Source organism: Loxodonta africana, chromosome 2 (assembly GCF_030014295.1).
Source record: "Loxodonta africana isolate mLoxAfr1 chromosome 2, mLoxAfr1.hap2, whole genome shotgun sequence".
NCBI lineage: Eukaryota > Metazoa > Chordata > Mammalia > Proboscidea > Elephantidae > Loxodonta > Loxodonta africana.
This window is the reverse complement of record NC_087343.1, coordinates 139,255,844-139,279,551: the sequence shown is the minus strand read 5'-3', so window position 1 is coordinate 139,279,551 and position 23,708 is coordinate 139,255,844. Positions and strand designations below refer to the sequence as shown.

Genomic DNA, 23,708 nt, shown 5'->3' with positions numbered 1-23,708 from the left:
CCACAGCTCCTGGCTCCTCCTTCTCTTCCCGCCCCCAGCTCATGGCACCTCCTTGCCCCCGGCCCACTGGCTCCCCTCGCCCCGCCCCTGGCCAGCTGGCTCCTCCTTCAGGGCCCGCCCCTAGTTCCTGGCTCCTCCTCCTCTTCCCGCCCCCAGCTCATGGCGCCTCCTTGCCCCCGGCCCACTGGCTCCCCTCGCCCCGCCCCTGGCCAGCTGGCTCCTCCTTCAGGGCCCGCCCCTAGTTCCTGGCTCCTCCTCCTCTTCCCGCCCCCAGCTCATGGCACCTCCTTGCCCCCGGCCCACTGGCTCCCCTCGCCCCGCCCCTGGCCAGCTGGCTCCTCCTTCGGGGCCCGCCCCTAGTTCCTGGCTCCTCCTCTCCCGACCGCCCTGGCCCGCGCTCCTCAGATCTGTCTGCGGGCCCCGGGGAGTAACAGAGCAAGCGATAAGGAGACTCCGCGCCGCCAGACCGCCCAGCCTGCGTTTTAGGGTCCCGGCGCCACCGCGCCCCCTTCTCCGAGTAAGTGCCTCCCGGGCGCGCTTGTCCCACGCACACCCCCGCGAGGCTCCCTGGGCAGTCCGGCTGCAGGCTGCTCCCGAGGGAGCGCTTCCAGCTCACCGAGTTTCGGGAGTGAGTGGGTGTGAGTGTGTGCGCGTGTGAGTAAGTGTGTCGACGCGCGTGCGTGCACTGCTTCAGGAACTCCTGGAGTTTTACCGACTTCCTACGTCGCAGGGAGAATACGAGACCTCTGGCTGGGACCCCTTGCCGACTCGGACCGACCCCTCAACCTCCACTTCCTGCCCTGCGCCCCACTTCCCCCTTTCCATTCTTCCATCGGTAGACGCGGTACCGTCTGTATGTCACGCCCTCCTGGTAACCAGCCACACAGGCTGGCGAAAGGACTGCCCGGGTTATCAGGATGCCCCAGATTGCAGACAGAGATGCTGGCCTGAGATTGTAATCCACCCCTGCATTGTAAAACGGGCAGGAACCGGAGTTTTGCTTTAAGATTACTCGGCGAAGACTTCGTCTGAAGAAGAAAGCGTGTGTGTGTTTGTGTGTGTGTTCGCGCGCGCGCGGGGCAGTGGAAACCTCAGCACCTGCTGCAAGGATACCTGAGCGCCCACTCTCCTCGGACGCACAGCAGCTGATAGGCACGCTCAAGACCAGGCTGACCAACCAGGTTTGGTTACCTAAAAGATGTTTATTGACTCAAGGACACCATACTTGTAAAGCCAGCCGATTTCCTAAAACAGCACTAGGTAGAAAGAGCAGTACCCTGAATGAAATCATGGAAGGAATGAGGCAGTGGTTGAGTGCCAGGGTTGAAACAACAAAATCCTTGGGTTTCTTAAAACTGATAATTGGTCAGTACATTTTTAATGCATGGCGTATTTCTACATTTAAAAATAAGGTAATTGGTACCTTTGCTATCAGAACACTAGTACTATGGTTGAGTCCATCTATAAAATACCTTCTCCATCTATAAAAATGATTCCCTATTTCCTGAGGTGCCGTCCGATTCTGATAGTCTCTGAATTCTTATACATTTCGGTTTATTTTCTCTGTGTTCTTATTATGAAAGTAGAGATACCCATAAAATTTTCCTTCTTGGTTGATAAGAGATGCTGGTAGGGAAATGACGTTTTGAATGGAAATTACTCACTGAGGTGTAGGGACAGCAAAACTGTGTGGCTAGAAGAAATAACCAGAACAGGGCAGCCTTGGAGATGCGATTGTGCTTTGGCATATGAAAGTTAAGAGTTGATAAATCACTTCAAGTGCTGCTTATGGAAGCAGATATTTTCATCCTGGTTTGAATCCTGCATTACACATAAGTGTTTCCACACTGTTTTAACTAAGGAAACATTATGCTGTGTTATGTAAACATATGATTCCATCTTTCTTTAAGGGAAGAAATAATTATCACACTTAATGAAACACCTGGAAATGTTTATTGCCACCTTCTAATTAGATCTGTCATAGAGAGTTAAGTCAGCAAGTTATCGTTGATATTCTAGCTAGTAACACAGTTAGCTTTTTTGCAGATCTTTTTGAGTGCCTGTTTCCCTCCACGCACATTAATTGCCTCCTGCTTTTGAGTTTTTACCTATAATTTGAATAAATAAAATTTAAGGAAGTGGTATACTACCTACCTTCCTGTAAAATATGAATAGCTAGTTGTTGCACGTTTTGTGTAGAGCTCTTTATAAGCCGTGTGTTCACCTAGATTACCTGATGATTTAGGGATCATTTATCAATCACTCAGTATAGGAAGGTTCCCTTAAAAAAATAGCGATCGTGAACAAATGGGCCTTTTAAAAAATTTTTTTAAGGGAGATTTTTAATCTATAGTGCCTTCTATTCTAGCATGTTTAAATTTAACTAGAAAATGTGTTGTGTGAGCTGGATAATCTCATCTTTGTTGTCTCTCAATTTCCTGTTTCTGACTCTATTGCTAGACTTAGTCTTTGTCTAGGTAGTGAGGCCTTGAGAGGACAGGCTCTTCTGGTGTCCCGTGTGGAATGGCAGAAACGGGGTGAATGCACTGCAGAGGCTAGGAACAGAGTATTTTACAAAGCCTGTTTTCTGCAGTTCTTCATTCTGTTGAAATTGGAGGAAAGGGCGTGTGGGGAGAAATGATTGCATGCAAACGGTACTCATTAGGAAATGCTGTATGAGGGGAAGGGTGGACTCCTAGGTGGCTGTGGCTTGGGGAACTTCTAATAAATGATCACTGGAGTTAGCCCCAATGCTGGACACTTCAGAGGTCTGATGGTTAATTGATTCAGTTAATCTTTTTCTACTGGGAATAGCCCAATTTGGGAGTAACACACTTCCTTCTTGGAGATTGCATTCTTAGTTAGAATCAAGCTTTACTCCACACCATGTGGAATAGTCCATTCCCTACCCTGTCCATTTTTGCCTGATGCAGGTCGAAGGAAATGAACATGGATAACCTCAGGAAGCAGGGGAGGAAGAGTGTCTTTTCACAGATGGGAATGAGAGTGGACAAAGGGGGCATTTACTCAAACCCTGGACTAGGGGCACTCATTATGACAATGAAGGATGTGCACAGAAGACAACCTGGACAAAAAAGTGGGTAATTTCCCCCAATTTTGTGTTCCCTGACAGCTCTGGCTCTGATACAGAACTTAAGGTAGGGTGCTGTGTGGTGCCACATTAACTTTTATCACCCCACCCCAACCCGTGCTGCCCACATCCTGCATTTCATGCTAAGTGCACACAATAAGAACTCAACAAACACTGAAAAGGAGCTTTTAATACCCCAACCTTTCTGTTTCCCTGTGATTAAGGGTTTACTTCCCACTCTCCCACCTCTGGTTTTGATGATGGTGGCACGGGGTCTCAGCCTACTGCAATTCTAGACTTTTGTCCATCAGGAGTGCTGCCCAATAGCTGAAAATGTCTGACTCGTTGTGGGGGCGAGGAAAGTTAAAAAAAAGTCATAAACCTTTAGTGCAAAACGTAAATAAAGCCAAATGCTATCCCGTGGAGGCAAGTTAGTTTTCACTCTGTATTTTGGCCCAAAGAGAAGAAAATGAGCTGCAAGTGTAGGTAATTATAGCATGTTAGAGGCAAGAATTTACACCTTAGAAACCATCCGCTCCGTGGGTCTTAGACCATAACGGTTTGCTGTTAGGCAAGTTTGGGGGAGTGTCCTGATCTCATAGGATTTTATTTTGTTGGGCTTTTACATCAAGTATAAAAGTTACCTGAGAAACTTGCTTTAAATATTGGAGTTATCAGCGGTAATTAAGTAATGCCCACTCCATCCTTTTAAAGAGCAGCTCCTTTTTTCTCTAAAAGCAAGTATTTGCGACTCTCAGTTCTGAACCAAGGTAGCATCAACAAGGTTGTTTTTCCTAGGGTTGTCCTTTTTCATATAGAACAAAGGGGTTAGAGACCAACAAGATACTGTCTCTCTGAGGGGACTAGAATCTAGGTATACAGCTCCCCTACACATACACACACACACACACACACACACACACACAAAGATGAGAAGTCAGTGGATTGTGCCTCCATTCAAAGACTCCGAGCTAACTTGTAAACAAATCTGGGTTACTCTTCTTCAGTAACAGAGAATGAATGAAGTCCTAAACATCACTCGTAGTTTCCTTCAGCACTGGGAATAAAAATGACTTTTAGTCTAATCAAGAAGTGGTTAGTCACTTAAAGCACAATAACAATTATAAAAAAAAAAAGAAAGAAGTGGTTAGTTCAGAATGATTTTACCAGTTGCTCATGTCTCAGTCACCACTGGCTATGTGAGTTTGGTCAATCTGTTTGAGCCTTCTGAGCCTTTTTCCTCACCTAAACACTGGGGTTAGTATGGACACACTAGGGTTGTTGTGTAGATTAAACCAAAATGTTCCTCTCTTGTCCAGTATGCAGAAGGCACTCAGTAAGAGGTGGGCTTTATTGGGCTGGCCAAATAGGTCTCATTTTAAGAGGATGGTATTTGTACTGGGTCATAATGGAGTAGAGAGAGAGAGTGGTAACTTGTACCATATGCGCTTTTAGCATGAACTTATATTTTTCTTCTCTAATGATGCCAGAGGAGCCTGGAGAACAGAGTGAATATAGCACAATTTCAGTGATTCCCAGCTGCAGTGTCACGTGATTATACGAGGGCAATCTTACTGCTGCTAAAGATAAATGAGCCAGAGCAGGGCATTGGGGTTTTATGTGCTTGAGCATGAAGAAGAGCCAGAGATGGTATCCATTAACCTGCCCTGTTCGTAAGGAAAGCTTTTAAAAGACCTATTGCAGTTCAGTTGTTATCTCTAGAGGCCCATGTTTAAAACAGGTAATGGATAATACCAGGTTTTCCAAGACAGAGCAAACCACCATATTTCAGCTGCCCCTAGTGTCTCAAAGAGACTTCACTGGTGGCTGGTGGGAAATTGTGTGATTTCCACAGGGCTTTGAACTGATTTGTTCCCAAGAATGAGTGTTGTCGCCTGCTGCAACCTCTTCTGGTAACATGGTGCTCGGCACACAGTACATTGTTGAATATTTGAAATGAGCACAAAAGTGACGAACAACCTACATGGCCAATAACTTCTGTAAGCCTGTGTCTTATTCCTTCAAAACCAAATTCATTTAGCTAAACCTCCTGTCCCCTCCCCAGTTATTTATTGAAGAAAATTGAGTTTCTCACAACATGGCTGTCAGCAAAGGTGAGGAGGCAGGGGTTGTGGTATGTGCTTATGGAGACTTTACTACACTCATCCTTTCCTGTAATCTGATCCCTGTTCAGACCCACACACACCCAGACTTAAAGCAGATTTCTCAGAAATGCCGTGGTCTTCTGAGAAGAAAACACAGGAACAATGTTGACAATAAATTGCAAAGTCCTGAACAAACTCTGGTGACTCAAATCTTTAAGAAAATTCAGTACCTGATTCCACCTCTTTATGATTAGGAAAGTCTCATTTTTTTCTTCTCTCACTCTCTCTCTCTTTCTGACTCTCCCTCTGTTTGAAGAGATGAGGTGGCTTTCTGGGAAATGGCAGATGTTTGATTAAATACTACTTTGAGCACCCTGGAAGGGTGGAGCAGTCCTGACTTAGTGATGAAATTCTTTATGGCTTACTGCAGAGGTAGGTCCCAGGTGACTCATGGAGTATACCTGGGGAGGTGAATGAGCTCAGGCTTCCGCAAGTAACTGGTGATGGTCTCTGTTTATTTGCACACAGCCAATTTGTGCCTTTCCTTTTATGGCCTGGAAGGAATGACAGTGCTTACAAGGAATGGCTGCTATTACTTGCCTGGGTAAGAGACCGTGCGGAAATAGGGAGCCTCCCAAGGAAGCAGTAGTCCCAACCCTGAGCACTTGCAGTGCTTATCACCTCCCCAGCACAGAGGCTCTGCCCAGGTGGGGCAGTTTGAGAATGTGATTATTTTGACAGCCAGAAAGGTGATAAGCAGAATGAAACTTGAAAGTGTCCAGTGTGCTGTATTTTAGGATTCATCTGGGGCAATAGATCCCAATCTGACTGAAAGACACCTGGGAAGCTTGATATAAAAGGTACAGAGTCCTGGGCTTCCATCTACTGAATCAGCATCACCAAAACTGGCCTCAGAATTGGTATTTCCAACAAGTTCTCCAGTGACTAATACACAGCAAACTGAGAACCCCTGGCCCAAGAGACCATTTTTTGTGCCTTGTTTTATAAATAAGTTTATTTCGGCAGCAGATATCTGCAGGGATTTTAAGGCAGCAGAAAGAGCAAATCTCTTGAAAGTACAAAATGGCTTTCAAGTTTAAAGAAGATTAAAATGGATATGTACACATGAAACGAACACCTGTGTACCCATCTTAAGAAACAACAAAGTGGTTTTTCAATTAGGTCCTCACTGGGCTGAAGAAGGAGCCCTTGTACCCAGTGGTTAAGAGCTTGGCTGCTCACCAAAAGGCTGGCAGTTTGAGAGCACTAGCCACTCCTTGGAAACCCTATGGGCAGTTCTCCTCTGCCCTATAGGGTCGCTATGAGTCGGAATCAACTCAATGGCAGTGGGTTTTGGTTTTGGGGGCTGAAAAATGTTGATGAGCAACCAGGCCAAGGGTAAAATATAACAACCAAAACCAAAAGAGGTACCCCATAAGTATATCCAGGAGTTGAAAGCCATGAAACAAGAGACATTGGGGAATGTGCTGAAAATTTTTATTTTGAATTACTGGCTGGACTGACATCCTAAACCAAGTATCCCAGCTGACTGGAGGACACCTCAGATTGCCTTGTAGATAGTAACCTGACATGGATATCCTTTTTTCAGAAGCAGTACATGTTTGGAAGAGCCCCAGACCCAAGACTCTTGAGTTGCCAAGTGGTCAGTTTTTCCCACCCTAGGCCTGCCTCTGGTCCTGAGGTCCTGGTACCTCTGGGGATCTATCCTGTTCTCATATTAACTCCTTTCATTTTGAAATCGTGGGCAATAGGAAAATGGAGAACAGACAATTTTTCTTTGAAGCTATCCTAGCTATAATTTCTTTTCCTCCTTGTCCTCCTTCCCCTCCTCTTCTTTCTTCTTTTTTGGCATTTTGGGTCATGCTAGTACTTGAGACTTTCTTCGCTATTACTGATTTCTAGTCCATTTTTAATTTATTCTAATCGGGGCCATGGAAATTATGAATGGTAAAGGTCTGCTACTGATGATAACATAGTGCTAATTTTAGTCAAACCTTTTTTTTTTTTTTTCTCTAAGCTTTAATATTTGATCAGGGACCAACAAGAATGAAAATGAATTAATTTGAGTCTTGCCTCAACCTTCCTTTCTAACCAGTTACCCTCCTGGTTTGCTGCCTGAAGTCCAGCACACCAGGATCCTTCCAGCCTCACAATTTGGGGAGTGGGGCAGATGGAGAGGGCTGGACAATGAGTTGTGGAGACAGGCGGCGGGGCAGAGAATTAACTACCCCACTCTTTCTGGTGCATACCTTGACTTCGAGTACCCCACGGCCACATCCACCCCAATTTTATCCTTCAATCAGGTTTTTGTGAGTTCTGGTTCCTTTTATGGTTGCCCTCAGTGTTCGTGTATTCATGACATAAATAGTTTACTATATCAGGATGCTTTAAGCTACAGGTAAGAGAATGCCCAGCTAACAGTGGTTTGAACAATAAGACATTGAAATTAAGTCATCTTATGTGAAGGGTAGTCTGGAGTTGGGCAGACCCAGGGCTGGATCAGTGGTTCAGACAGTGTCATCAGCGACCAAGGTTCTTTCCATTCTTCTGCTCCACCATCCTCAGGATGTTACCTTTTTATGTACAGACTTGCCCCTTTGTGGGCAGGAAAATAGCTTTCTCAGCAGTAAGTACCATATGCTCCTTCCAGCCCCATTCAGAGGTAGGAAGTACATGTGTGTATGTGGGGGGTGTTAGAACACAGAGAGGGCAATGATAAGGTTTTCTTGTAGTGAATATTCCTTTTCATCGGGGTAAAAGCTTTCCTCGAAGTCTCCCTGGGCCTCAGAGGCCAGAACTGAGTCACAGCTGCAAGGGAAGCTGTGAATGCGCAGGGCTGGCGTTGACAGCCTCTATTGTGGGAGGCTGGTTGTGCCAGTAGGAGGAAGGGAGGGGGGAATGGTTGTTGGGTAGACAGGTAGCAGCATCTGCCACCTACACTAGCTAGTCTGAGGCACCATACCACAGTGGCTGTCAAGCTAAGGCCATCCTATGGCTGATAATAATCCCAGATTTTATTGGGATTAAAACTAATCAGTAGTCATGAGTAGTTGGAGAAACAACAGTGATGTGGGAAGTGTTGAAAAGCACATATGACTACTAGCAGTGACATTTTTATGTTAAGGATTACTTATTTTTAAAAATAGCACTACCATACTTAGAGAAAGAGCCCTGCATTCAAACTCAGAAGATATCTTTCAAATAGAGAATTACTTATGTTTCTGGAAACATCCACATTTCCAAAAACAGTAATCCTGGCAAACATTCACTGAGTGCTTAAGATGGATCAGGCGCTGTGCTAAGTGCTTTATAAGCATTATTTCATTTCATTGTCATAATAGCCCAGGGGGTGGGTACTATTGTTAATCCTCATTTATAGATGAGGAATTGAGGCTTAAAACCAAAAAACCAAACCCGTTGCCGTTGAGTCAGTTCCAACTCACAGCAACCCTATAGGACACAGTAGAACTGCCCCATAGGGTTTCCAAGGAGTCAGTGGTGGATTTGAACTGCTGACCTTTTGATTAGCAGCTGAGCTCTTAACCACTATGCCAATAACTTGCCAAAGTCACGCCACAGATGCCTGGCAGAACTGGGATTCACACCCTGGCAGTTGAGCTGCCTCCCATACTTGTGCTCTAAATTGTTACAGAGTATTCAAACAAAACAAAAAGTTGTCAATTCGTGGTGACCCCACGTGTTCCGGTGTAGAACAGGGCTCCATAGGGTTTTCGATGGCTGTGATCTGTCAGAAGTAGAGGGCTAGGCCTTTATTCCAAGGTTCCTCTGGGTGAGTTCAAGCCACCAACTTTTTGTTAACAGCCAAGTACCTAACCATTTGCACCTCTCTTATCCCTGAATAGAACTGCTGCAGAACTCCTCTATTTTCTGTGAACTCTAAAAGGCTATTGCCTCTCTAATCAGTCAGGTTCAATGTAGCTTTTTTCCCTGTTTTATTCTTCACATTGTTTGTTTTGTTTTTAATAGTGGGAAGATGAACCATGGGGACATGCATGGCCTTTCTGACACCCACTCACCCTGTTTCCTTCATCAAGTCACCCAGTCTCCTCTACAAGACACGGGGGAAGGCCAAGCATCTGGGGGTGCGGCACACCCCAGCACCTAGAGTCTGTCGTTCACGGACCCATTTCCATCTGCAGACTTTATTAAAAATCCTGAATTTATTTCAGAAGTAATTCACATTTCAAAGTGAAAATTAAGGGGCTGGAGGTTCAAAATTAGCGGAGCTACACTTCTCAAACTGAGGGGATGACACTGATCTTCTGTTCATATTGGGAAGAAAGATAATATTAATCACCCCAAGAAATGTGTCTTTTATTATTGCCACTTGCAACAGAGTGCCAATCTGTGAGATGGCAAATTTGCGCCCAGGTTATAGAGTCTTCGTGTGAGGCAAATTTTGCACAAGCTAGGAAAGTCATTGCACAAAAATTGCTTCCTGCAGAATGCTTGGGCTGCTGGGAGTCAGCCTTAGTATGTGCAGGGCAATTGGGTCATTCTTGCCTCGTGGCTTGGATGGCAGGAGTGCAACGCACCCCCTTCTCCAAGGCCCCTTGCCCGCAGCTCGGAAGCAGTGCAGACCCAGGGGCCCTGTATTTCTTCACTTAGTTCCTGAAACTCATTTCTAAAGCCCTACCGGTTGCCATGGGTGTGGTCCTTCACTTAGACTTAAGGATGCTTAAAGGGAAAAACTGTTTTCTTTGATTGTTTATGTTTTAATCTGCTGTTGCTAATAACTTGCCTAGGGAGCTGGGTAGGAGAGGAAGGGTATAAATTCCCTGTCTAATTCTGGGAACTCAAAACTGCCCTAGGTTGGCATGTTGAATGTTACAACTTTGAGTCAAATGATTAATCTTGACAAGATCAACTGATTAATCTTGTCTGTGAGATCCCAACCATGCTATGCAATTCCAGTAGGCATCCAAGAGGTCATTTGAAATTGAGATTGCCTTTAGGATATTTTGGAGCTCGTCATTTGTTATAAACTTTCAAAAATAATTTTAAATATTACAAGCAAATTTTAGTCAAAACAGTACACATGAAATCATTTACCTTAAGCATGAGAAGTTCATTGAAGCAGAAGTCTGCCATAAGACACAGGTTTCTTGTTGATTTGCTGCTGGGCCCCTTAGCCTCTGCCCTGCAGCAAGAAGCACCTTGCAGTCCTTTCCAATCAATTGGCCGTTGCTGTGCTGGCACTCCTAGATTTTCTTAACTCCTTTTTTATTTATTTTTTTTTATTGTAAAATAAAACACAAATACAAAACACACACACACACAATAAATATACAGCTTCATGAATTAGTATAAGGCAAGCACATATATAACCCTCACTCAGGTCAAGAACTTTGCCAGCCACCCCAAAAGTGCCTTCACTTACCACGTCCCAATCATATTCCCCTCTATCCCTCCAGAAGCAACCACCATGCTGACTTCTATAGTAATCACTTCCTTGCATCTCTGCGTGGTTGCATCACCTAAGTGTACATCCTGAACCACTGTAGCTTAGCCTTGACCATGTTTTAAAAACCTAGTATGTCTTTTAAGTGTCTCTTCATCTACAAAATCCCTTTCCATATGTCCCCCCTTTAAAAAAATAATTTGTTGAAGAACCTGGACTGTTTGATCTGTAGAGTTTCCCACCGTCTTGACAACGAGAAAGATGCACACTCAGGGCGCAGCTCAGTTTGTTCCTTTGCAGTGTCTTTCCTGCATCTGAATCCAGAGTCTTAACTAGACTCAGGTTTGATCTCTTTGGCAAGATTGCAGGTACTGCTGTACTCTTTCATTGGGAGGTACATAGTATGTGGTTTTCCACTCTTTTTTTTGATGTTAGCAGCTGCTGATCCCCAGTGTCTAGATCTATTCTTTGGGGTTGCAAGAACATGATCTAATTGTGTGATTTGGATTCTTTTTATTAATTGGAATAATTTTATAAGCATATGCTTCCCTTCAGTCTATTATTTGATTTCCCAGTGGTATAGTTTATATAGGAAAAGCAGGATAAATGTTTGATTCTTCCTTTGCTTTACAAGAATTGGTTTTCCAATCATTCTCAGAAGGTGACAGATTGGGTGGTGGTTTTATTGTTATGAGCTCATGAATTTATATATATCTAAAGTCATTGAACCCCGGTGGCATAGTGGTTAAGAGCTACGGCTGCTAACCATAAGGTTGGCAGTTCGAATCCACCAGGCACTCCTTGGAAACTCTATGGGGCAGTTCTACTCTGTCCTGTAGGGTCGCTGTGAGTTGGAATCAGCAACAGGTTGTTTTTTTTTGTTTTTTGTTTTTTGTTTTTTTTACCCCCTTTGGTTTTTAAAGTCATTGAAATTTTTATTCTTACTGAGACTCAAATTGTTCCATCTTTAACTGGTGGGAGCCTATTTCAGTTGGCTCCTGAGTCCTTCTGACACAACCTTAGTAATCATTGATAGCTTCTATGCTGTCTTGTGTGTCAAGATGACCCAGCCTTGTCTTGTGCTTTTCCTGCCTTAGACCTGGAGTCAGCCACTTCTGCAAGAATCTCTGGTTTCTTTTAGTGAGAAATGGTATTTTAGGACTTCAGTTCAGGGACTGGAGTGGCAATTATTTCTAGGCCTTTTCACTGGTCAGAGCTGGGAAATACACGCACACACACATTTACATACAAATACACATATAAAGATAAATATAAAGATGAGTACTTTTTAAGTTCATATTGATATTTCCAATTCAAATTAAGACTATGGGGTTTTTGTTTAACCTCTTCTATATTACATTCGTATTTCCTTTCTTTCACACTTCGAATCCTGGTTCTTTAGTCACAGGAGAGATAGAATATACCATACTTACTCATTTTATTGCCCCATATTACACACACACACAAAAAGTACACAGCAGTCCCCAAATAACAGCATAAATACTACCATTGTTATTGTTGTGTGCCATTGAGTCAATTCTGACTTTGTGACTCTATGACAGAGTAAAACTGCCCCATAGGTTTCCTAGGCTGTAATCTCTACCAGAACAGGTTGATTGCCAGGCTTTTCTCCCGTGAAGCACCTGGTAGGTTCAGACTGCTATCCTACTGGTTAGCAGCCAAGGGCTTAACCATTGTGCCACCAAACCCATTGCCATCGAGTTGATTCCAACTTATAGCAACCCTATAGGACAGAGTAGAACTGCCTCGTAAGATTTCTAAGGAGTGACTGGTGGATTCAAACTGCCAACCTTTTGGTTAGCAGCTGAGCTCTTAACCACCGTGTCACCAGGGATCCATTGTGCCACCACCTTAAATACTACCGTTACCAGCTATGAGTACTAAAAATAGTAAACAAAAAAAAATTTTTTTTTGCATATGCTGTTGTCATTTTTCCCCCAACTTTTTTTTTTTTAATGGTTGTTCTATTTCTACTTGTCAGAGCATATAGCCATTGTATACTAAAATGTCTCCCTTTTAATACTCGTTTAGTCTTATTTCTGCAAGGAACTATATATGTCATGCCTATCACTAGTCTTTATATCAGTACCTCTAGACATTTTGATTGTCTGATGCTCTTTCTCTTGTAGATCTTTAGGAAGGGCGTATAGGAACAACGTTTCCTAATTTACTGATAACACTCTGTGACGGTTACAATTAAAGGTCAGTTTTGCTGATATAAAAATTGTTGGCTCACGTTTTCTTTTCCTTGATGACCTTAAATATGTTACTCTGTTTTCTCCAGACATAAGGTATTGCTGAAAAAAAGTCTGATGATAACCTAATTTTCTTTACCTTCTGTGTCATCTACTTTAGCATCACTTTTGAGAGCATCAACTATATATTTCATTCAGTGTACTTGTATCTGGTATCCAGTACTGTGATAAGTAAGCTGTTCTGTTAACAGATTGAGTTCATGACTTGATCAATCCTGGTGCCAAATAATCTCTCCCTCCTCTTAACCCCAGAGCAAATAACTTGCTCTGAGGAACTGTAGCTTTTTTTTTTTATCTTGTAACCTCTGCCGAGCCTTGCAAAGCCTGCAGAGTTAGCACTAAGTATATGTTTATGAAATAAAGGACATGGAAGGGTGTGGTTTCATTGTTGTTGTTTTGTTTTCCTTTCCTTATTAGCCTGTCAGAAACTGCCCCTTCCTTTGAGTGTTGTACTCCACCAGTTTGTGGGACGCACACTCCAGCTTTGGCCAAAGATTCTGCCGCTCCCTGTAATATTACACCCAGCCCGTTACATATCTCATCTATCTGCCTGGTCCCTATGGCCAGGTGAGTTTATGACCTCTGACCTTTGGTATCATGCTTCTCAAAGCATTTGCGTTATAGGCATGACCCTGGGCCTCCTGGTGTGAGATGTGATGTCTGGCCTGCACTCATCCAGCAGGAAGTCCTTGTCCTGGCCCTTCCTGTCAGATCCTGGCCTGTGGGCCATGCAGACTTCCAATAGAAACCTTTAAGACATAGCTTTTAAAAACATTCACTCTTTTGGGAACAGATGAGGGTGATGGTTGAACAACATAATGAACATAATGTCACTGAACTGTACATGTGAAGATTGTTGAAATGTCAAATACTGTGTTCATTGTATATTTACCATAATAAAAAAACAAAACATTCAGCCTACAAAAAGGAATGATGAAAATAATCAAAAAGCAATGGAATAGCATGTCTTCCCCAATGGATGTGAATGCTGGGATGATTCTCTTATTTCAGGGTGAACCTCATAACCTTGACCACACCAGGGAGGTCTCACTGGAAACACAGAGTAGGTGATATGGAAAACCAGCCCATGACATGAGAAGCTACTCTCAAGGCCCCACTTCTTTTCCTGGTCAGAGCCCTTGAGGTCAGGAGCAGCAGAGTCAGGTTCTCCACTCCTGTGAGCTCACCTATGGAGGCAGCTCACAAGCCTGACCTACCCTACTGAGTCTTTTCTCAGATCTAGCGTTTTAGATCTCTACTGAAACAGTCCTGGGAATGATTCTTGGCTCCTGGCAATCTCCAGAACAAGCATGGTTTTGTGTAAAAATGTAACCATTTTCTATTCTGCTTTCATTAATTCAAAGGAAAGTATTCTTTTTTTTTTTTTTTAATTGTGCTTTAGGTAAAAGTTTACAGAGCAAATTAGTTTCTCATGAAACAATTAATACACATGTTGGTTTTTTGACATTGATTGCCAACCCCTCGATGTGTCAACACTCTTCCGTTTTCGACCTCGGCTTCCCCATTGCCGTTCGGCCAACTTTCCTGTCCCTTCCTGCCCTCTCATCTTTGTTTTTGGGCTGGTGTGCCCATTTAGGCATATATACGTGGTTAAACTACGTGTGTTATTATTTGTTTTATGGGTCTGTCTAATCTGGCTGAAGGGTGAACTTCAGGAATAACTTCAGTGCTGAGTTAAAAGGATGCTGGGGGGCCATACTCTTGGGGTTTCTCCAGCCAGAAGAAAGTATCTTGAAGAACTTGTCTTCTTTTCCTGTTCCAAGCTGCCTATTTATTTGCCTTTTGGCTCTGATTGGCTCATGTGTGAGCCAGGTGGTGGTAGAGGCTCAATGTTTACTGAGCACATACTATGTGCTATGCACAATACTAAACTCTTTATACAGTAAAGCCTGCAAAAGCCAGAACCTGTGTAAGGTGAAAACCTGTCAGAGAAGGAAAACTCAAATATTTTCCACTAAAAAGAGCAGCAGGAAAGTGGTAAGACTGAACCCTGTCAAAGGCTGAAAACTTGCGAGACCCAGAAGAACAAGGCAATCCCACTGAGTTCCGGCTCTCACGATTTTCACTATATACGTTGCTAAATCCTTCAACAGCAGTTTGCAATAAGTTCTATCATTATTGTCCTCATTTTATAGATGAGAAGACTGAGGCCGTGAGAGCTCAAGTCCTTACCAAGATCAGAGGCAACGCTGATACTCAATCCATTAGTTCTTCCTTCAACAACATTCATTACTTTCTCTTGCAGAAACGACCTCTGACTTCACCTAGCCAGATTGCAGGTGCTTGCTGTGGGTCAGTGACAGAACTGGGCTCCCGGGGTTGGAGGGTGGAGCTGGCTACTCTATGATGTTTGGATCTCGAACGGACTTCTTGGAGCTATTCTGGATTCCTGATGCAATGTCTCATTTAGACTATGAAGCATGCGTGGGGACAGGGTAGGGGGAGTGATACAACTGTGACTCCAGAGTCTTACAGCTATGAGTAACCCCAGGCTGTAAACCCATGTTGACAGGACTGCAGACAACTTGAGAACCACACATCTCACTGATGACAAGTCAGCAGTGTTACCAGCACTGGCTTGTTAATGTCTCAGCCAGGAGGTGAAAAGTAAATGTGTCAGTTTTGAATTTGTCAGACATTTTAGTGATGACTTGGGTGAAGAAAGAAGTTAAAAGGATCTAAAAATAAGGTTTGAGTTTCTTACTGTCTGTGCCATCTCTATATGTGTTCTCAGAATGGATTAGGTTTTTTGTTTTTTGTTTAATTTTTTAGCATCAGTATTTCTTTGCCAGGAATTATTATGGATAGTTTTGCTTACGTGGTCTTTTTGAAGTAGTTAAGCAAAGGTTGCAGAGGTGATTTGGTGCTATGTAACGGGAAAAGTTCTGGACAGGTGCATGGAGGGCGGCTGCTAGTGACTGGCTGTCTGATCTTGCTGAGATGTTCAACCCTTTTGGGCCTTTGTTGCCACACCTAAGAAGTGTGGGGTAGAGACTAATCTCTACACCCTCCCAACTCTGAAATTCTATGATTCTGATTGCTGTCACCTGGACTTCTTGTAGTTGTTTTAAGCACAGGAGCCAGGGAAGGTGGAAGCACTGGTAGAGCAAGAAGGTTTGGGGAGAGCAGGAATGCTGTCCCACCCACGTGGGTTGAGGAATTCTGCACAAGGGACACAGGGGGAGATGCCAGGGCACACATCGTGCATCTTCCCAGGAGACTTCAGGGCACAAAATATGGTTGCGAGATACTCTTGTGAGTAAATTTATTTTTAGGCTACTTCTGTGTTCCCCATCTTTGCTAGGATAAATGACTGTTAAAGCTAACCATGTTATTACATATGAGGAAATCTTGCTAAATTATATCTTATACAAGGAGCCCATCTGTGGCAGTATCCAAGGAGCAGATACAAGTGACCACAAGTGAATTCAGTTTAGTGTAAAAAAGGTTCATTACAGTGTTGTTTCTAAGAATGAATGAAACAAATCCTCGAAACAGCTTAAATGTGCATCAGCTGCTTAATATAAGTACTTCCTTACAAACTTGAGATGAAACACTATGCAGTTTTAGAACAAAGTTGGTCTCTGTGTACTGATACGGAAAGATTTCCAAAGCAGATTAAGAAAGTAAAATAATGATCTCATTATGTTAAAAAGAGGCATTTTATAAGTCTATGAGTGCATAAACCTTTTTTAGAAGAATGAACAATAAACTCTCAATAGTGGGACTGTGCATTAGAAGAGGAGAAATGTGTTTAGAGTTTTCTTTTATACCTTCTATAGTGCTTAAATTTCATAATAAAGTAAATTGGGTAAAGGAGAGAATTTCTATTTTAGTTTAGTTTTGAGACATTTGAATACTTAGAAAAACCTCTGTAAAAAAGCATACTGTGAAAGCAAGTTGTATGTAAAACACTTTTAGGCTCCCATCATTAGGTCACTCCCCCATTCCTCTTCCCCTTTACAGTATTCTTAAAAAAGTCCTCTTGATTATTGTGTTGCCGGCCTTTGTACCTCATGTGCAACCACCATTTGTTTGTCAAAGATGTATTGCTATGGTGAGGAACGGGTTCAGTGGACCTTCTAGACTAAGGCAAAATAGGAAGAAAGGCCTGGTAATTTACCTCTGAAAATCAGCCAGTGAAAATCCTATGCACAACGGTCTGATCTACAACCAATCATGGAGATGATGCAGGACGGGGCAGTGTTTTCTTCCATTTTGCTGGGGTCAACATGAATCGGGGCTAACTTTGTGGAAACTAATAACGACAACAACCCAGAAGAGTCAACAGCTCCCCAATGCCTGCTGTTGTTAGGTGTTGCCAAGTCGACTCAGACTCACAACCACCCTATAGGACAGAGTAGAGGTGCCCCATAGGGTTTACAGGGAGCGGCTGGTGGACGCAAACTACCAGCCTTTTGGTGAGTAGCCCTAGCTCCTAACCACTGCACCACCAGGGCTCTCCCCAATGTCTACTTTTAAAAAAATGGCAATAATCCAGAAGAAGAACGCAGCAGAGCGGGCAGAGCGCGGGCCTGCTGGCTCATCCTCCGTACATGCAGACCGTGCTTGTGGAGGAACGGCTGTGCGCCACGCCAGTGCTGGTGTGAGGATATATCAGTGGACTGTGTGCTTTTCAAAAACTGTGTGTGATTTCTTTGAGCCACAGTTCATCTCACTTGTAAAACAAATTGTCAGGACTAAATAGAATGGCACATGCAAAGCTCTTTGCAAGGGCCTAAAGCACAATATTTGCTTGCTTGCCTCACCCTTCTCTCCGTGTTCAGAACCAGGTGTGATCCCCACTATTCCTCTGTGTATTTCCTTGGTCCACATTCCTGAGCTGTGTATTGTTCCAGAACACACCTCACTCTTCCCTGTCGTTGTCTTTGCTGGTTTTGTCTCCCCTTCACGTAATGCCCATCATTTCTCTTTTCTGAAAAAAATTAGACTGTCCTTCAGGAAGCTGCTCAGATGCTTCCTCCTCTATTCTTTACCAGGAAAAAAAAATTCAGAAGTAATCTTCCTCTTAATGTGGATAGCTAGCTCATTCTGATCTATCTACATACTGATTATATCACTTAATGACATTCAGCCTTAGAGCCCTATTTAGTTAGCTTCCTGAGGGCAAGACTAAGTTTTATTCCATCTCTAGAACTCATCTCTACCAGTGCTCGTAGTAAATATGAATTAATGAATGACTTCATTTTTATTATTTGTACATATGTCATTTTAACTTTCATTTAAGGGATTATTTGAGTTTGAAGGTAGAAATAACATTTCCTTGAAATCCACTGTCATTAACAGGTTAGACAGTTTCTTTCCCATTGAAGGAATTTAACTTGAAAATAAAGCGCTTGGCTGCTAACCGAAAGATCGGTGGTTCTGTTACCAGAATGAGGTTCTTGTCTCTCACTGGTCAAGAATGAGCAGGTAAGGCATGTGGTTTGCCACACGAGCAAAGCTTTATTGAAGAGGCTTGCAAAGCGTTATTGAAGAGGCTTGCAAGGGGAGATGAGGAGGGCCTAGAGCAACACTTACCCCCATCTCACAGAACAAAAGACAGGCCTGAGTTTTTGAAAGTTCTTGGGCCGGAAAAGATTCATGTTTATTCATAGACACAAGCAGGATATGTTAACTAAGGGGCGTGCGGAGTAGCTTTCCGAGATGGCTCCCATCCCGGAGGCCTCTGGGATTCGTAGCAGGACTTATTATGGGTTGTCGCGCCTACGTAGTCACCTGCTCCCGGGTTTCGATTCCTCGGCTGGGGCTGTGGCCCCTCACTGCCTCTGGTGGAAAGTCATACAGCGGTCACAGGTGGATGTTCTGTGCATGTCCCTGGGCCTGGTTTTCTCCAGCTGCTTCTGAAAGGCAACTTTAAAGAAGTTTGTGGGCTATTTTTAGATACCCTGCCCCTTTGTTCTGGGGAATGGCTTTGTTTCTGTGCCCTGGCCCATTCCTTGTTACTTTGTTTACAGGTTTGGGGGCCTCTCTGTTCCCTGTCTTACTAAGTGTCTAGGTTTTCCACTCAGCCCCCTATTACTTCCCTGTCAGTATATCCTCTTTCTCTTATACTTGCTTCTCCTCTAACCACACCAGTCTCTTCACTATTTCTCAAACAGGTACCCTGTGATCTCAGGGCCTTTGCTCACTGTCTTAGTTCGAACCCACCAGCTGCTCCTTGGGAGAAAGATGTGGCAGTCTGCTTCTGTGAAGATTACAGCCTTGGAAACCCTATGGGGGCAGTTCTGCTCTGTCCTACAGGGTCACTTTGAGTTGGAACTGACTTGACGGCAGTGGGTTTTTTGGCTGGCTATCCTTAAAGAATTTTTAGGAAGAGACAAGGTAGGTATCTAAGGTGGTCCAGGCAGTCACTGACCTTTAAGTGAATAACTACCTCACAAGTTCTTGTCTACTGAGGTGAAATCTTATTCCGATCATTTAAAAAACCAACAAACCACACTCAATATTAAGACAACTCCCAACAAAAGTAAAGGATATTTAGAATGTCAGTGTTAGAGATATTGAAACAATAAGCTCTTACTCAGATATTGCTGAGATGTAGTGGAGCAAAAATATTAACAGATGATTTGATTGAAGTTTCCAGCACAATAAATGAGATAAAGATCATGGGCCACTTTTAAACCTTTTCTTTAATTAAATACACATCTTTAAGAGCTTAGATGGTGTTTTGCTGAGCAATGACTCTTTATTTACAGAGGTGTTAGGGGAATAGCTGGAAGGCAGCCTCTATCAGCAGGTTTGGATAACTAGTTGTTTGCTAATGAATTTCAGGTCTAACACTAATAGGATGGAATAATTTTACATTAAAGAATCAATCTCCAACAACCATATTGGAAAACAGTATGGCACTTTCTCAAAAAACTAGAAATAGAACTACCTTGTGAGCCAGCAATCCCACTCCTAGGCGTATATCCTACAGACCTAAAAACAGTGACACGAATAGACATATATGCACACCTGTGTTCATCGCTGCTTTATGCACAATAGCAAGTAAATGGAAACAACAGGAGTACCTTTCAGTGAATGAATGGATAAGCAAATTGTGGTACATACATACAGTAGAGCATTACCAACTGTAACAAACAATGATGAGTCTGCAAAACATAACATGGATGGACCTGGAGGGCATGATGCTAAATAAGTGAAAAAAGTCAAACATATTAGGACAAATATTGTATGATTCCTCTTTTATAAGAGGTCAAGAATAGAAAGAGAGATCAGTGTTCTTTGATGGTTACCAGGGAGAGGAGAGGGGTGGGGAAGTATGTTTTAGATCATAGAGACTGATTGTTCTTGGTATTGGGAAAAGTGGCACCAAATGTGGATGTAGTGAGCACAGCACAACCAAAGTGAAAATGAGTGTTTGAGCATGCATGGACATGTATAGACATATAGGCATACGCGTAGGCACAGGTGTGTACATAGGTGAGAACGGACAGAAGTATCTGTAGGTATGTGTGAAAACAAATATGTGGGTGCAGGTAAACATACATTCATTGAAGACACGGATACTCCTCAGATGTTAACCAAATACCTTCCAAGATTGGTTTTCTGGGTTTGAAAGCTTAGGACCATAGCATCATGGAACACCTCAGTCAATTGGCATAACATAGTTCACGAAAATCATGATCTGCATCCAAGTGAGGTAAGTGGTGTCTGGGGTCTGAAAAGCTTGTGAGCAGCCAGCTAAGACACACCTACTGGTGTCTATTCACCAGGAGCAAAACAAACAGTAAGGTAACCAAAAGCTCAGAGAAAAAAGAAGTCTACACAAGCCACAACCTCATCTACCCTGAGACCAGAAGAACTAGATGGTACTTGACTGCAACCACTGACCCTTCTGACTGGCGTCACAATAGATGGTCCTGGATAGAATGGGAGAAAAATGTGGAGCAGAAGTCTAATTCTTAAAGAAAAAGACAAACTGGAACAGTAAAGAGCGGAGGACTCCCAGAGACTATCACCATGTAAGACACTCTTTAAACCTAGATTCCACCCTATACACTGAGATCACCTTTTAGAGAATAGCAGAGTGACACACGAGATAAAGGATATTATCAATTGAATTGGTACTCTACTTAAAAATCATGTGTATGTAATCAAAAGGTCAACAGTTATTTAAAAGCAAAGCTGAGAAGATAAGGGTGCAGGGAAACTAGAGTACTGGAAATAGAACAAACGGAACACAACTAGAGAGAATGTTGACACGTGGTGATAAATGTGACTGATGTCACTGAATAATTTGTGTGGAAATTGTCAAACAGGAACCTAACTTCTGTGTAAACTTTGACCAAAAACTCAATAAAATATTATTTTTTAGGAGGGAGGGAATCAATCTCCAACTTCTTTTTCAGAAAAAACTAATCTAACTGTGCCTATAGGCAGTGAGGTGTGTTTAACATACAGTAATAATTAAGCTAACTACCAGAATCTTTTTGAGGTCTGTGGATAGTCTTCTAAGGGAGAGAGGGCCCTTAAACATTAAACTGCACAGAATTTTAACAAACACTATGTACTTGTTTTTGGAATGATACTTCTTGATTTGACCCTAGACTACATTGACTAGATTTGTACTTCTCTTGACTTAAGGCCACGTTCATTCCTCTTTACAGTAAAAACCTCTGTTTTCTAACACAATTTTGTAGCTTTCCTTTATGGAGGCTCTTAATTATTTTGCTATTTCTTTCATCAGTTGGAGTCATTAATACAAATGTCATTTCGAGGTAAATTTACCTTCTGGGCCAGTTTACTTGTTAGGAATTAGTATATTTTATAATTATGTATTCTTACTACACTTGTCATGTATGATCTCCTTTAATTTAGCAAAGGGAAGATTATCAGATTTTTTGTGTGTGTTCCCAAAGAGGTGACTGCATCTTTGTGTGGTGTGTATGAAACCTGTTGCCCTGGAGTCAGTTCTGACTCATAGCAACCCTATAGGACAAAGTAGAACTTCCCCATAGGGTTTCCAAGGAGTAGCTGGTGAATTCGAACTACTAACCTTCTGGTTAGCAGCCATAGTTCTTAACCACTGCAGGACCCACAAAAGATTGGCCCCGTTTTTGTTTATAGCCTTACTAGTCACCCAGACCAAGTACAGTGGGTCCTAAGAAGACCTATGAAAAGGAGGCTATTGGGCCATAACTGAGCCCTGAATTCAAAAGAGGGTCAACATTGTACTGGAACCCTCTTTAAAATAATGGAGGATTCACAAGAAATCTTTTCAATTAGAAATCTATGAAATACCTTCAGTTCCTGGGACTTGGACCAGAGTGCCTGGGATGGGGTTCTGCCAGGCTTTGGGATACTTCAGCATGGCTGACTGACACTGGTCCTTTTAAATGAATTTTAAATCCCCTCCCCCATTCCCATCACTGATTCTTGCCCTGCCCTACTGTCCACCATTCCATTTGTGGCACTTTGAAGCTGCTCTTACCCTGGGATAAGTCAGGAATGTCAGAGTAGGAGGCATGTCCTGAGGTAGAGGTGAGGTCTCTGACAGTTATTTCCTAAAACCAGTGCTGGGACCAGAATCCAGACTACCAGCTGTTACTGCTTCCACACTGCCCAGTTCTTAAAACACACACACACAGAAGCATCCAAAACCAGTATGAAGGCAACCCAAGGCATAAACTTCACCAACTGTTTTACTTCTCCAATCATTTTATCATTCACTCACTGAATCAACTAATGATTACTAAATGTTTTATTAAGGTATGCAGAGAATTAAAAAATGTCTTCTGGAAAATGTTGATCTAGTTCTAAGGAGATGGTCAGCATATAAATAATTGAAATACAATGCAGAATATATAAGAGAGGTGTTATTGTTGTTAGATGTTCTCAAGTCGATTTCAACTCATAGTGACCCAGAGTAGAACTGCCCCATAGGGCTTTCAAGGCTGTAATCTTTATGGATAGAGGAAGACCCTCGACAAGATAGGTTGACACACTGGCTGCAGCAATGGGCTCAGACATAGCAATGATTGTGAGGATGGTGCAGGACCAGATAGTGTTTCCTTCTGTAGTAGATAGGGTGGCTATGAGTCAGAACCAACTTGACAGCACTTAACAGCAACAACAACAGTCTTTACGGGAGCAGATTGCCAGGTCTTTCTCCCACAGGGCCTCTGGGTGAGTTTGAGCCTCCAGCCTTTCATTTAGCAGCTGAGCACTTAACTGTTGCACCACCAGGGAGCTCTATTAGTTATCTTTTGCTGTGTATCAAATTACTCTAAAACTTAGCGGCTTAAAACAACAATTGTTGTTAGGTGCCATTGACCTTATGTACAATAGAACGAAACATTGCTTGGTCCTGTGACATCTTCAGTCATTGTTGTGTTTGGGCCCATTGTCATAGACAGTGTGTCAGTCCATCTCGTTGAGGGTCTTCCTCTTTTTCGTTGACCTCTTACCTTATCAAGCATGGTATCCTTCTCCAGGGACTGGTCCCTCCTGAGAACATGTCCAAAGTATGTGAGACAAAGTCTCGCCATCCTCACTTCTAAGGAGCAGTCTGGCTATACTTCTTCCAAGATGGATTTGTTTGTTCTTCAGGCAATCCACTGTATATTCAATATTCTTTACCAACACCAAAAACAACGATAAACATCTAACGTTAGAAACAGTTTATATGGGTTAGGAATTCAGGAGCAGCTTAGCTGGATGGCTCTGACATGGGGTGTCTGGCACTCAAGGGGAAGCCAGCACTGCAGACATCTGAAGGCCTTTCTGGGCATGGGGGATCAGGT

At 43.0% G+C, this 23,708-nt stretch overlaps 1 protein-coding gene and 1 long non-coding RNA gene across 2 annotated transcripts in view; both read left to right on the top strand.

The window, feature by feature from the left end:
• The first annotated feature begins 388 nt into the window (after positions 1-388).
• Positions 389-23,708, top strand: part of TNFAIP8 (TNF alpha induced protein 8) — a 131,559-nt gene continuing 108,239 nt past the window's right edge. Inside the window, exon 1 of the mRNA XM_023548879.2 lies at positions 389-517. Within this exon, the coding sequence (XP_023404647.1) occupies position 517 (1 nt within the window). The 5' untranslated portion in view covers positions 389-516. The remainder of the gene's footprint in view (positions 518-23,708) is intronic.
• On the top strand, positions 524-9,778 carry LOC135228607 (uncharacterized). Its single transcript, XR_010319259.1, has 2 exons — positions 524-3,097; positions 9,205-9,778. It is a non-coding gene; the product is annotated as an uncharacterized LOC135228607 (long non-coding RNA).